The sequence below is a fragment of the Carcharhinus amblyrhynchos genome, chromosome 12 (genome assembly GCF_965287045.1).
Source record: "Carcharhinus amblyrhynchos chromosome 12, sCarAmb.v2.hapA, whole genome shotgun sequence".
Taxonomy (NCBI): domain Eukaryota; kingdom Metazoa; phylum Chordata; class Chondrichthyes; order Carcharhiniformes; family Carcharhinidae; genus Carcharhinus; species Carcharhinus amblyrhynchos.
In genome coordinates, this window is record NC_137335.1 from 71,793,336 (window position 1) to 71,808,881 (window position 15,546).

The 15,546-nt window shown below is 42.1% G+C and overlaps 1 protein-coding gene across 1 annotated transcript in view; it reads right to left on the bottom strand.

The window, feature by feature from the left end:
- Positions 1 to 12,964, bottom strand: part of adpgk2 (ADP-dependent glucokinase 2) — a 36,607-nt gene extending 23,643 nt beyond the window's left edge. Inside the window, exons 1-2 of the mRNA XM_080200690.1 lie at positions 12,013 to 12,964; positions 4,805 to 4,964 (exon numbers count right to left, since the gene is read on the bottom strand). Coding sequence (XP_080056816.1) covers positions 4,805 to 4,964; positions 12,013 to 12,187 — 335 coding nt within the window. The 5' untranslated portion in view covers positions 12,188 to 12,964. The remainder of the gene's footprint in view (positions 1 to 4,804; positions 4,965 to 12,012) is intronic.
- Positions 12,965 to 15,546: the final 2,582 nt, after the last annotated feature.

A 15,546-nucleotide genomic window follows, 5' to 3' on the forward strand; every position in this document is an offset into this window, starting at 1 on the left:
CAGCCACACATTTGAGCAATGTGACCAAACTTCACTGCCATCTTAAAAAAGGCAGTGGATGTGATGTAGAAAAGGGAACCAAAGAAAAAGGCTTCTGAACAAGAGGAAACAATTAAGGCTCCATGGAGACATTACTTAAATTAGACAAGTTCAGTTGACTCCCAGTTACAGCTTAGAAAACGAAAGTAAGTATAGTCAGTTTAGAGTTAAAACTAACCAGGTTGTCATAAATAAATGGAAAATGATGAACAGCAAAGCAGCTGATGTGAACAATTCACAAGAGAATTAAAAACATTATTGGATGATTAAGCAGGATGAGGCTTGGGGGATTAATAATTTCAACTACAGTGCTTTGCATCCTCAACTTTCTTATGGAACATATATAATCTAGGTATGTTTTATAGTTTATTAGAAAAATGCAATCCATGAATTGACAAAAACCAATAAGGAGGATCCATGCCCAATTACTAGTCCACAGCAAGGTGGCAAATCTCAGGCAGTGGTGCTGAGCATTTTATATGAATATATACAAAGTAGGTCATTTAACTCCTCAAGCCTGCTCCGTCATTCAATAAGGTAATGGTTGATTTGTTTTCAAAGTCTGCATTCCCAACTACCCTGATAACCCTTGATTCTGTTGCCCAAAAAAAAATCTATCTACCTCTACCTTAATAATATGCAATCACACTGCTGCCGCAGGCAGAGCATCCCAAAGGTTCACGATACTCAAAAGAAACTATCTTTGTCTCTGTCCTATAAAGGCAATCCCTAATTTTGAAAACAATGCCCTCTCAATTCTGGACTCACCCACAAGAGGAAGCATCTTTTCCACATCAACCTTATTACAGCCATTCAATAAAGTCACCTCTTATTCTTTGAAACTCCAGTAGAAACAAACCCAGTACACCTAAACTTTCCTCATAAGACATCATGCACATTCAAGGTATCAATCTAGTAAATCTCTTGAGCCACCTTCAATACAATAACACTCTTCCTCAAAATGAGAACAAAACTGCACACAATTAGTTTTATGTTAAATTTTTCTTGTGATAAAGGTTAACATTCCTTCTTGATTACGTGTGAACGTTTGGCGACTCATTCACTAGAGCACCTAAAAATCCCTCTGCATCTCAGAATTCTGCAATTGCTCTCCGTTTAACACTCTGCCTTTTTATTCTTCCTACCAAAATCAACAACTTCCCATTTTTAGTTTAGTTTATTTATTAGTGTCACAGATAGGCTTACATTAACATTGCAATGAAATTACCATGAAAATCTCCTTGTCGTCACATTCCAGTGCCTGTTTGGGTACACTAAGGGCGAATTTAGCATGGCCAATGCACCTAACCAGCACTTCTTTTGGACTATGGGGTGACTCAAGCCGAAATTGAAACCTGGGTCCCTGGCTGTGAGACAGCAAATGCTAACTACTGGGACACCGTGCCACCCTAGTATTTCCTTCTCTCAGCAAATTAATTCTACCGGGAGTTTATGCTTCTTGGTTTGATTCTTGGCTTGGATCACTGTCTATGTGGAGTTTTCACATTCTCCCCGCGTCTGTTTGGATTTCCTCCGGGTGCTGCAGTTTCCTCCCACAATCTAAAGATGTGCAAGTTAGGTTGATTGGCCATGCTAAATTGACCCTAGTTTTTTTTTGGGGGGGGGGGAGGTGGGGAGAGTTAGCAGAGTAAATATGTGGGGTTATAGAATGGGTCGGATTGTTGTTGGTGCAGGCTCAATGGGCCGAATGGCCTCCCCCTGTACTGTAGGGATTTTATGATTTTTAACAGATGAAATTCACTCTGTGTGCAGATGGAAGCAAGTTCCATTAAAAGACCTCCTTGACCAAGGTTCCGCTGAGATTCAAACTCAGGATCTCACGTTATTAGACAAGTGCTTTAACCAACTAAGCCACAGTACCAACTTATACTCCAACTGCCAGATTTTTGCCCATTCACTCAGCCTTTTCATGTATGTCCACAATGGCTTTATAATGTATTTTCCTGCCTACCTTTGGGCAAAATGGATCACTGATGTGAACAATTAAACTATGGAGAGGGCATAACACAGCCATGGCACAAATGCCTATTCAGAATGTCACAATTCAGTAAATATGACACTTTAAAAATTATTTTTCTATAATTCAAGCCAAATTATAAATTTTCTAGTCACACACACACAATCTATTAAATATTTAAGTTACATTTTAATAGAAAAGAAGAAAATTAGGAGGTTAGGGAAAATGTTGTGTTCATCAAGGAGATCCTAGTGCTGAGAAAACTAGTTACAACTGTTGGCACTTGTCAGCATTCTCAACTCAGTAACAGCAAGATCAGAAGCAGCACGGAGTCTATTCTTCCTTAGTGTGATATTAAGCCAAACTCAGAAGAACATTAACTTCCTTCAGCACGTGTAACTGCCTTCCTCACAGTTTCTTTAAGCAAGGATGATGAATGGTTAAAGATGCATTTACAGTGTGGCATCGGTGTAAAGAAGATTTTGGTTAGCTATAACAAAATAAATGCAAAAAAGAGACAAGAAAAAGTATTCAATTTCTCAGCCAATGCATCTCACTTAAAGCCATCCAAAAATTTACAGTGAAGTGCAACAGAAAAAATTCCATCTCTCCATCTCAACTCAGCAATTTGCAAAAATAATTTAAGTGACTATTCTATTGTTGTTGGATATTATAATTACAATTGCAATTATCTGGCTGAATGATGATTTGGTCCAGAAAAAAAAACAATTAAAGCTCAAGTCTGCATGATAGGGCCCATTTCCATTCTAACTCGTCCATGCTGCCCAGTTTTTACCATTAAGCTAGTCCCAATTGTCCTGCGTTTGGCCCATATTCTCTATACCAATCTTACCCACGTAACTGTCAAAATGCTTTTTAAAAGACAAAATTGTACCCTCCTCTACAACTGCCTCTGGCAGCTCGTTCCAGACATTCACCACCCTCTGTGTGAAAAAAAAACTGCTCTTCTGGGCACTTTTGTATCTCCCTTCTCACCTTAAACCTATGCCTTCTAGTTTTAGACTTCCCTACCTTTGGGAAAAGATGTTGACTAGCTGATCTATGCCCCTCATTATTTTATAGCCCTCTGTAAGATCACCCCTAAGCCTCCTATGCTCCAGGGAAAAAAGGCCCAGTCTATCCTGCCTCTCCTTATAACTCAAACCATCAAGCACCAGTAGCATCCGAGTAAATCTTTTCTGCACTCTTTCTAGTTTAATAGTATCTTTTCTATAATAGGGTGACCAGACTGTAGACAGTATTCCAAGTAAGGGCTAAAGGGAGCAAGGGATATGGGAGGAAGGGAGATCAGGATATTGAATTCAATAATCAGCCATGATCAAAACGAATGGTGAAGCAAGCTTGAAGGGCCGAATGGTCTACTCCTGCTTCTAGTTTCTATGTTCCTATATTTCTTAACAATGTCTTGTACAACTTCAACACGACGTCCCAATTCCTGTATTCAATGTTCTGGCCAATGAAATCAAGCATGCCGAACGCCTTCCTCACCAACCTGTCCACCTATGACATCATTATTCATTTTCAAGTTCCCTAATATCCATATCTTTCTAAACAGAAAACAAGAAGCCATGAACCTGTACCCCTGGATCTCTTTATTCTATAACTCTCTCCAACATTCTACTATTAACTGAGTAAGTCCTGCCCTGGTTCAATCTATCAAAATGCATCATTTCACGTTTACCTAAATTAAACTCCATCTGCCATTCGTCAGCCACTGGCCCCATTGATCCAGATCCTGTTACAACTCTAGATAACTGTCCACTACGCCACCAATCTTGGTGTCATCTGCAAACTTACTAACGATGCCTCCTTAATCATTAATATAAATGACAAATAAGAGCAGACCCAGCACAAATCCCTGAGTGATACCTCCAGTTTGAAAAACAACCCTCTACAACCACCCTCTGTTTTCAGTCATCAAGACAATTTTGCATTCAATTGGCTACCTCACTCTGGATTCTGTGAGATTTAACCTTTTGTAACAACCCCCTACGTGGCTCCTTGTCAAACGGTTTGCTAAAGTCCATGTAGACAACATCGACTGCACTGCCCTCACTTATCTTCTTAGTTACCCCTTCAAAAAATTCAGATTCATGAGACGTGATTTTCCACTCAATGCCATGCTGACTGTCCCTATTCAGTCCTTGCCTCTCTAAACGCCTGTACTTTGTCTCTCAGAGTACCTTACAACAGCTTATCCAATACAGACATTAGGCTCACCAGCCTGTAGTTCCCAGGCTTTTCCCGGCAGCCCTTTTTGAACAAAGGCACAACATTTACCACCCCCCAATCTTCAGGCACCTCACCTGTGGCTGTCAATGATTCAAATATCTCTGCTAGGTGACCTGCAATTTCCTTCCTAGCCTCCCACAATATCCTGGATATACTTCATCAGGTTTTGGGGATTTATCTACATTAATGAACTTCCAGACTTCTTGCACCTCCTTCTCTGTAATAAGACATCACTGTTTATTTCCAAGTTCCCTATTATCCATATCTTTCTAAACAGAAAAAATGAGAAATACTCATTTAGGATCTCACCCATCTCTTGTGGATCCGCACATAGATGATATACCAGGAAACTCAAAAGCAATGCAGTCACAACTGATTTTAAAGAAATTACTGCTAAGTGGAAATCACTGACGTAATGCTTCCTGAAATCGTGCTGTCACTACATTCTCCACTCTCCAAACGCCATAAAGCATTATCAACATTTAAAGCCATCTATATCCAATATGCTGAGACTCATTCATGCTAATTCCTTACTCAGATGCAGCTCCAGGTGGAAAGAAGTATGCAAAGCTTTCAGCCAATTGTTCCTCTGATGTGATGTAATTATGATGGACAGGATTCTTGCTTGGTTTGATGCCAGCTTTCTTTAGCAGAGCAACTCCATCTGCAACAATGTCAAGACAGCCACCAAAACCTGTAAGGGTAAAATTTTAAAAATTGCCTGGTTAATGTATAGAAGAAAATGAAATATAGTTACTATGGTAATGTCAGAAATGCAGTACGTTATAATGATGAGATCTTTTGATTTCAAATGCTGATTGAGGAATAAGTATTACAGAGCCCACTAGAAAACTCCCCAATTCTTCTTAAAATGCCATTTAATCTTTGACATCTACCCAAGGGCACATAGAACCTCAGCTTAACATCTCATCTGAAATATAAAGTGGAGAGGTACTTTCCAGGCCCACCATCTCCAAATCACAGTAGCCCAGAGAATCTAGCATCAGCACAAAAATGGGTTTTGCACCAAACAAAGATAGTGTGATGCTCCCAGACTATCCCATTGTCTGCGATTGGGTTCTTGTGATGTGGAGATGCCGGCATTGGACTGGGGTAAACACAGTAAGAAGTCTGACAACATCAGGTTTAAGTCCAACTGATTTATTTGATAGTAAACTCAAGCTTTTGGGGTTTCTCCCTTCGTCAGGTGAATGGAGAGTGAACTCCATTAATCCTGGTGTTGTCAGACTTCTTATTGGGTTCTTGGCCATAGCAGCGAGATTCCTGATCATAGCAGGCGGGAACCCAATAAATATTCAAATTGCCTCTTTATCGTGTCATTACCCGGCCTGGTTGAATGGCCTCCTGCTCTCCAGCTGCTTCTCTAGTTGGATCAATATTGGGCAGGTTTCAGTACAGATCTTCACAATCGTGGACTTGGCTCATTGGATCCCAAGGATCCAAAGGGCACCACAACCCCCTCAGCAAAGAGGGGTATTCTCCTCCCTCCACATCACACAGGCAGAGAGTGACACCCTACCAATACCCCCACCCTCAGACCCCAAACAGGTCTTGCTTCCTCTTTTCAAAGCAGAAACCGCAGGCTCAGCTTGCAGTATCAATTAAACCATTTCAGATGCATTCACAGCTGAGGCTGCCACTGAAGGCTTTTTGAAATTGACCAAAAAAGACTTCATATTCACTATGACCTGAAGGGGAGCAGGTTCAGGTCAGGTCACACTGATGCAGATTTGTTCAGTGGGAGTTGGTTACCCATTCCGTGTGTGTGTGTGTGTGTGTGTGTGTGTGTGTGTGTGTGTGTGTGTGTGTGTGTGTGTGTGGGGGGGGGGGGGGGGGGGGGGAAAGAAAGAGAGAGAGAGAGAGAGAGAGAAAAGGATGTTTGCTACATTAGAGGTGCTGGATAAAGTGCTGCGGCAGCACAGTGGTTAGGACTGCTGCCTCACAGCACCAGGGATCCGGGTTCAATTCTAGCCTTTGGTGACTGTCTGTGTGGAGTTTGCATGTTCTCCCAGTGTCTGCGTGGGTTTCCTCCCATAGTCCAAAGATGCGCAGGTTAGGTGGATCGGCCATGCTATATTGCTCCTTAGTGTCCCAAGATGCGAAGGTTAGAGGGAATTAGCAGGGTAAATATGTGGAGTTACAGGGATAGATTCCATGGGCTAAATGACCTACTTCATCATTGTAGAGAATCTGTGATAAATGCAAGTTACCACTGAACATCCCCAATGGCTTCCCCAAACACCTCACTCGAAACAAACAAATGGGCCTTTAATAATCTAGTCCTGCTTTATTCCCACTTGTTTTCCTAATGGGGAGTAAAGCTAGACAATCCATAGCTGCAGTTATACTAGCACCCAACAAATTAAGTAGTAAAATTATGACAGAAAATTCAATAGTCAGCAGGTCTAGCACTTGTTTTTACTTCAGATGCTCAGCACTATATCTAAAGTACTTTGTTCTTGCACTATTAAATATGTCAATTTGCAAATTTCAGGTTCGTTTTGCATTTATCAGCCTACAAATAGACCAAAGGGCGTCCCTCTTGCTCAATGTTTTGCAAGATAACACTAAATGTTTCATCATTACTATTACTATGCATGGGTGTGGGGGAAGGAAATCTGGTGCCCTTATCCAGTCTATATGTGGCTCTAGACCCACAACAATGTGGTTGATTCTTTAACTTTTAACTGCCCTCTGAAATGGCCCAGCAAGACACTCAGGCTTAAGGGATGGGCAACAAAATGTCACCCACCTCACGAAAGGAGAGAAAAAATCTTTGTAACAGATATAATGTGAACAGGACAACTGCAGTACCAAAAGCAAAATGTCCTTTAAACATGCAACATTCAGAAGACTGTCAGTAATAGAAAAAATAACTTATTTTTAAATACACAAAATCAATACTTTTTTAAATATACTTTGTCATAAAATATCTGCAAGAACATTACAAACATTCCAAAATAGCCATCACGCAAAAGGCAATAATATTCAGGTTCTTTGCATACATTAAGTAACATCATATTTCGATACAGTAAAGGAAACGTTTCAGACATTTTACAATAGTCTTACAAATGTTGCAAAATTATTTTTAAGGGTTGTCTATAATCGAACAAGTTGAACTCTGATTCTATGATCTTTGGACACTAAGGGGCAATTTGCTGTTTTAGGACCTGATTTTTTTTCAGCATGTTCTGTTTTTATTTCAGGTTTCAAACAGTTACAGTGTTTAGCATCATAATGTTACCATCACTGAATTGCCCACTGTCAACATTTTGAGGTTACCATTGACCAGAAACTAAACTGGACTAACTACATTAACAGTGTGTACAAGAGCAGGTCAGAGGCTAGGAATACAGCAGCGAGTACCTCACCTCCTGACTGCCCAAAGCCTATCCACCATCTACAAGGCACAAGTCAGGAGTGTGATGGAATACGTCCCACTTGACTGGATGGGTGAAGCTCCAACAACACTCAAAAAGCTTAACACCATTCAGACAAGGCAGCTCACTTGATTGGCACCTCAACATCCCCTCCCTCCACTGCCCACACACAGTAGCAGCAGTGTGTACTATTTACAAGATGCATTGCAGCAATTTACCAAAGATCTTTTGGCAGCATCTTCCAAACCCACAACCGCTTCCATCTGGAAGGACAAGGGCAGCAGGTACATGGGAACACCATCACCTACAAGTTCCCCTCCAAGCCACTCACCATCCTGACTTGAAAATATCGCCATTCCTTTGTAGCCATTAAGTCAAAATCCTGAAGTTTCCTCCCTAACAGCATTGTGGGTCAACCCACAGCACATGGACTGCAGCGATTCAAAAAGACAGCTCACCATCACCTTCAAGGGCAACTAGGGATGGGCAATAAATGCTGGCCAGCCAGAGATGCCCATGTCCCATAAATGAATTTTTTAAAAAGTGCCCCAAAGCAAATCATTAAACTTATTTTCACACAATACTTTTGTTCCTTCAAAAGAGTTCCACCCACATCTAGGGAGCCTGGAACTCTTTTTTACCTTTCTCACCTCCAACAGTGTTCTTTATCTGGTGATCTGATGTTTAGTAATTTCCCTGACGTGTGCAGAGCCCAGAGTCCAGAGTCCAGAGTCCTATTCATTGTGCAACACACATTCTTTGATTGAGCTGCTTTAACTCATTTGAGTTAATGGAATCCTATAGAATAACAATCCTTTTCATTACATGCCTGTTTGAAATTCACCACTTTCCACACATTTTATGCCCATAAGCTTTAACAAATATGCTGGAAAAATGGAAACGGCTAGATACAGAGATAATATTGAGAATGAGTGACAAAACAATTTTAAAAAACAAATTTTACACAGCTTATAGAAATTTATAATTATATGACAACATTAGCTTGGTAAATTCACTCACGGGGATATACATGGTGGCATAGTGGTACATACGAATTAGGAACAATAGGCCACTCGGCTCCTCAAGGCTGCTCTGCCATTCAATATGATTATGGTTGATCTGACTGTATCTACTGCTCCACATTCTCACCTACCCTTGGTAACTTTACATCCCCTCGCTTATCGAGAATCTATCTGCCTCAAAATAATCAGACTCAAATGGTAACTTCACTGGACTAGCAACACAGAAGCCCTGACCAATGGTCTGGGGACACAGGTTCAAATCTCATTACAGTGGTAGACTTTAAATTAATTTAATAAAATCTGAAATCGGTAATAGTGGCTAATCATCAAATGTCATAAAAATCCTTTCAGCTCACAATGAAGGAAATCTGCTATTCTTCTCTGGTAGGATCTACATGTGACTCCAGACTCACTTCTCATTTGAAATGGCCTTGCAAACCACCCAGCTCAAGAGAAATTAGGGATTAGCAAAAAAATGATGTTTTGCCAACAATAGCAATATCCCTTGAAGTAATAAAGAACTCAGCACACTTGTGCATAAAACTAGTTTCTCCACTCCTTGCTCAAATCAGGAAACATTGCAGAAAACACAAATTGTAGCTTGATATTCCACAATCAGTAATCCCAAGAAAATGTTTAAGGTTAAATGCATAAGGCAGGAATATTAAAACAAGCAGTAACAGGGAGTGCACATGAAATGCCCAAAGACACAATCGAATCAGGGGAAGAATGTAACAAGATAGGAAAGCAGCAGAGGTTGGGGTCCAATAGTTTTAACTAGGCAAGACCCCAAGGTTGAGAGTACTCTCCCCAAATACCATCAGATTACTGTGAACCCCACATACTTCAGACTCTGGTCCCTTTCAGCCAGAATCTATTTAAAAGACAGCCCGTTGTGCCTGCTCTGGATGCCTACTCCTGATGGACATACATACATATGTATTCAAGCTCAGGTCCACTGCTACAGCCTGAAAACCTTTGTGGTACTTACAAACCCTTGGGTTGAACTCTGTGTTTCCTGATGTTAGATTAGAGAAATGGTGGGATTTCCACCTAGACCTGGTGAACCTTCCTCTGATGCCCAGGTTCCATGTTTGCATACCCAAAAAATTCAAGAATGCAGTGTTCACCACTTTGCTTAGACTGCTAAAGAACTGGAAAGCATTCAACAATGACAGCTATTCAGTAGACTCAACTTGGAAGGTATAATTTTAACCACAAAATAATTATTTTGATTTTATTCACATTAATCTGATAGTAAAATAACTTTGATAGGTCACTCAATACAGTATTCTATTAATTGCACCCATGAAGCACAGTCCTCAAATAAGGTTTGGTAACATTAAGCACCTTTAACAAGTAATTTACAATTAGTCTAGAATTGATTTTGATGGAATTTAAGCCAGACAAATGTGAGGTGATGCAATTGGAAGGTCTTCTGTGGAAGGAAAGTAAAGATTAAATGGCCTTAGAAGTAATAGCATACAGAGGCGGCACGGTAGCACAGTGGTTAGCACTGCTGCTTCACAGCTCCAGGGTCCTGGGTTTGATTCCTGGCTTGGGTCACTGTCTGTGTGGAGTTTGCACATTCTCCTTGTGTCTGTATGGGTTTCCTCCAGGTACTCCAGTTTCCTCCCACAATCCAAAGATGTGCGGGTATAGGTCGATTAGCCATGCTAAGAAATTGCCCCTTAGTGTCCAGGGATGCATAGGTTAGAGGAATTAGTGGGTATAATATGTAGGGATATGGGGGTAGGGCCTGGGTGGGATTGTGTTCGGTACAGACTTGATGGGCCAAAGGGCCTCTTTCTGCACTGTAGGACTCTATGATTCAGAGGGATCCAGCTCCACAGTTCCCTGAAAGTGGCAACTCAGGTGGATAAAGTAATCAAGAAGGCTTATGGCATGCTGGCCCTCATCAGTTAGGGCACTGAGTACAGGAATTGGAAAAGCATGTTGCAGCTGTATAAGACTTTGGTTAGGCCGCATTTGGAGCGTTGCATACAATTCTGGTCACCACATTACTGGAAGGATGCTCGTGCATTAGAAAGGGTGCAGAAGAGATTTACCAGAATATTGCCTGGTTTGGAGGATATGGGCTATGAAGGTTGAACAAACTTGGATTGTTTCCAATGAGAGCAGAGGAAAGGGAGGGGAACCTAATAGAGGTTTACAAGATTATGGCTGGCTTGGATGGAGTGCATAGACAGTCTTCCCAGAGTCAAATTACTCAGGGCATAGGTTGAAAGCGAGAGGGGGAGAGTTTGAGATGCAAGAGATTCTTTCCACGCAGGTGGTGAATGCCAGGAACGTGCTGCCAGAGGAAGTGGTGAAAGCAGATTCTATAATAACGTTCAAGACGCATCTGGATAGATACACAAATAGAATAGGAATAGAAGGATATGGACCACAGAGAGGCAAGAAAATATTAGATTAGAGAGGCATCAGGCTTGGTGTGTCCAAAGGCCTGTTCCTGTACTGTATTGTTCTTCCTTCTAGGACCTGTACCAGTATTGCAAATACTTCTTTCTGCAGTACTCCCAGGCTGCAAGATCTCACTTAAAAAAGTGATCAAAAATAGTTATTGGAATCAAAAACCTAATCCCAGGTCTTCCAGGCTCTTTCTAATGATCCAAGGGATGTTCACAATGCTAAGAAGCCAGTGTCTTTAGTACTTACAGTACTCGGTGATCTTATTAAACCTCCAGCTAATCTAGAGCAAAAACATGTTCAAACTTTTTTTTTAAATAGGTGAAAGCAGGAAGTGTGCAATACTCTTACAAATATTAACACTGTGGGTAATTCTGCCCATTAGTTCGCTTTTGGTGATTCCACGTTCCTTTTCCTCCTTCAGTGCACAAGAAGCTTTCACGTGTCATTTTTAATTCTAAAGACGTTAATTTCTCCTTTCTCTACAGACAAAAAGGAAATGCAATCTGCATTTTTACCCTGGCCACTCCTGCGCTAATGATAACTTCCTAATGTGTTGTTTTCTAATTTCCTCACTGCTAGTACAAAACCAAAATGTTCGAAATGCTGGCGGGCGGAGACATCAAGACGACACAGTTGAGAAGAGAGCAGGTTAGCGGAAGGCCAGAGCTTTGGGGAGGTGAAATAAAAACAAACGAAGAGCTGAGCAGCTTGTTTAGATATCACATTTGAGCAGAGGCACCTAAACATTGCACAGACATTGGAAAGTACAAATCAGTGACGTCTAAACTGATAGATTAGCATGCTTCCAAACTATTTTTAAAAAAATCTACATTCGAGTAACGGATCACAATCTTGTGTGTGTGAAGACAATCTTCTGATTCCTCACCTACTGCCACTCGGGGTCGCCGGTTCAAATCCACTTTCCTCTCGGCTTTCAACAGCGAGGACAGTACTGTCTCCAGCCGCGAGTCCAGCTCGTTGCCCACCTGCTGCCGGTACCAGTACGCCGCGAAAACGGCGAAGAACGAGACAGCAACACCACACTTCAGTCCGTGACCCATCGCTGATCGGCGGGGACGACGCGACCGGCGACAGCAAATAACAAGACGCAACCTGCGCTCAGCAGGTAAGTGCGAGCCAGGGGGCGGAACTGCCCGTCACCACGGCAACAGGAAGGGTGCGCGCAAGATAAGACTTCACTGCCGAACCTCCGCTAGGGTCACCAGGGTGACGGGCCACGTGACACCGTTCAAACGCTAACCGCCTCCCAGCCGGGCAGGGGATGTCAACAGGCGAACGCGATCAACAGGTCAGGAAGTTCGGTTCAAGGTCCATTATTATCCCACATCTTGGTTAAGAGAGAAAAAAACACGCGGACGTTTTTTCTCAGACCCTAACACATATCCGCCCGGAGGCGGGAATTCGTTCTTTGATTGACGGCCGATGAAAGCGTCGTTCTTCCACCAAGATTTCGGCAAGAGGTGGGCACGTATCATTTAGCTTGGTTGTCATTTCCATCAGGTTAGTTAGACCGCGAAGGAGGCGGGGCATGTTCACCTGAAGAGTACACGGAGGTGGTGATCAGTGAGTGACAGATGAGCGGCGCCCGTGTGGGGCGGCTCCCAGACCAGAACGCTCAGTGGCTTCAAAGCAGGAGGAGCTGTGAGTGTTTCCACGTTAAATGGTTTGACGTGTTAGTTCGACGTGGCAAAGGGTAGACTTATTTTAAAATCAGAACAAAAGATCAATCGGTCCATCGTGCCTGTGCTAGCACAGTGGTAGAACTCTCCAATTAACACGATAAGAGGTCACACCAGACCAGTTTGTAGTCCAGCAGGTTCATTTGAAATCGCAAACTTTCAGAGCGCTGCTCCTTTGTCAGTGACACAGTTAATACAGCGCTACTAATGTAATCAACAGACTTAAGCATTTCAAAAGGGTATTCTCAAGCAAAATATGACACCGTACCACGTAAGGAGATGTGAGGACAGAGAAACAAAAGGTTGGTCAAGGAGTTGGAGTGTGTTTTAAAGGAGGTAGAGGGTTTTAAGGAATTAATGCCAGAGCTGTAGGTCCCAGGCAGCTGACCATATAGAAACTCATGGTACAGCAATTAAAACCAAGGATCATAGATGGCTGCGGCACAGAAGAAAACCATTCAATCTGTCCTGTCCATGCTGGCTCTATGACTGAGCGATTCACCACTCTCACTCTCCTGCCTGCCTCCTCCACCCCTTTTCCTTGTAGACCTGCACATTTAAGTGATCAGAATTAGAGAAGTGCGCCAGAAACAAAAAATGCTGGAAAATCTCAGCATCAGTGAAGAGAAAATAGAGCAATTTCAAGTCTGGATGACACTGTATCAAAGTTTATTTATTAGTCACAAGTAAGCTTACATTAACACTGCAATGATGTTACTGTGAAGTTCCTCTAGCCACCATTCCGACACCAGGTCAATGCATCTAACGAGCACATCTTTCAGATTGTGGGAGGAAACTGGAACACCTGGAGGAAACCCACGCAGACACAAGGAGAACATGCAAACTTCTGTTGTAATTTTAAAAATCTCTCATGCTTTCGACCAGTTTACTTATTCCAATGTTTTACCCCGATGCCCTTATTTGCAAGATGGACAAAGGACAAACACAAGTAAAGGTTCAACAAGTTTATTAACAATAACACTACTAACCCTTAAATTACCCACATAAAACAAGAGGATACCCTAAAATCAGGTATATTACCCGCAAAGATGGTTTGGTTAAAACTGCAGGCTCGATTCTCTGAGTCCCTCTTCTGTCGTCACGAAGGTGAGTCTCAATGGCAGCTCCTTCTTTCCTTCTCTGGTCAGTCTTCCGAATGGTCAAGGGTCATCTCCTTCATCGAGTCTTCTCCAGTCTTCACTGCTGGTGTATGAAAATGCGTTCCTTTATCCCCTGCCTGCTTACCTTTCCAGAAACTTCTCTGGCTTCCGGCCAATGAGGTCCCGGGGGGTTCCAATACCCAGTGGGTTTCTTGATGTCTGCCTGACAGGACACCAGGGTCCGCCCTCAGGTGTCCACGTCCATGCTGCTGCTTACATGTAACCTGTTATCAGATTAAGCCAACTGCAGGAACTTGCGGCGACAGAAAATCTGGCCCGATCTGGGCTTCTAACAATAGGCTGGTGCATTTCAATGGGGTGCAATGATCTCCTGCTAAGTATCAGTAGGGTGCAACGACCTTTGATAGGAGGTTGATGAGTCAGGCCCAGACAGGTTTGTGTATTGTACAACTGGACTGCCTGAGGTTTGACTGTGTTTGATTTTTAATATGCCCAATTCTTTAATTTAGGATATCCAATTTTATCAGCCATAAAACTAGGCCCTGTTTATGTTACACTCCATACAGTCAGAGCACAGTGTTGTAGGGTTGTTGGTGTGAAAGACATTACAGAGTTAGGGAAAGATGAATCCCTATGAATAACATGGTTAACACTGCTGTCTCACAGCACCAGGGATCTGGGTTCAATTCCCAGGTTGGGTCATTGTCTGTGCAGAGTCTGCACATTCTCCCCATGTCTGTGTGGGTGCTCCTGGGTGCTCTGATTTCTTCCGATGTCTGAAAGGCACGCTGGTTAGTGCATTGGCCATGCTAAATTCTCCCTCAGTGTAACTGAACAGGTGCCAGACTGTGGTGACTAGAGGATTTTCACAGTAACTTCATTGCAATGTTAATGTAAGCCTATTTGTGATATTAATATATAAACTTTAACTTTAAACTTTTTTAATTGTTATAATGCGGAAGCAAGTAATTTGGCCCATTGTATCTGCACTGGCATCACGAAAGAGCAATTCATTTAGTGCAGTTTTCCTGCTTTCTCCCCATGACCCTGCACATTCTTACTCTTAACAGCTTCACTCCCTTTTTAATGCCACCACCATGCCCGCAGACAGTTCATTCCAGACCCCAAACTCTTGCTTTCTTATATTGCTTTTGCTTCTTTTGCAAACCACTTCAAATCTGCGTACTCTTGTTTGAAATCCTTTGATGAGTGGGGACAGTTTCTCTCTATCCTGTCCAGACATCTCATGATTTTGAATACTTATATCAAATCTTGACTGCTTTTTCTCCATGGAAAACAACCCTAACTCTCCAATTTAGCTTGATACTGATGTTCCTCATCCCTGGAACCATTCTTGAGAATCTTTTCTGCACTTTCTTCATCCTTCCTAAAGTCTGGCACCCAAAATTGGATGCAATATTCTAGCTGAGGCCAATCTAATGTCTTACACATTAGATTGTAATCTAATGAAGTTTAACATAGCATTCTTGCACTTGTACTTTATGCACTTATTAATGAAGCCCAGGATACTGTTTACTTTATTAAATGTTCTTTCAACCTGTTCAGCCAGCTTCAGTGACATACACAATTACAACCAAG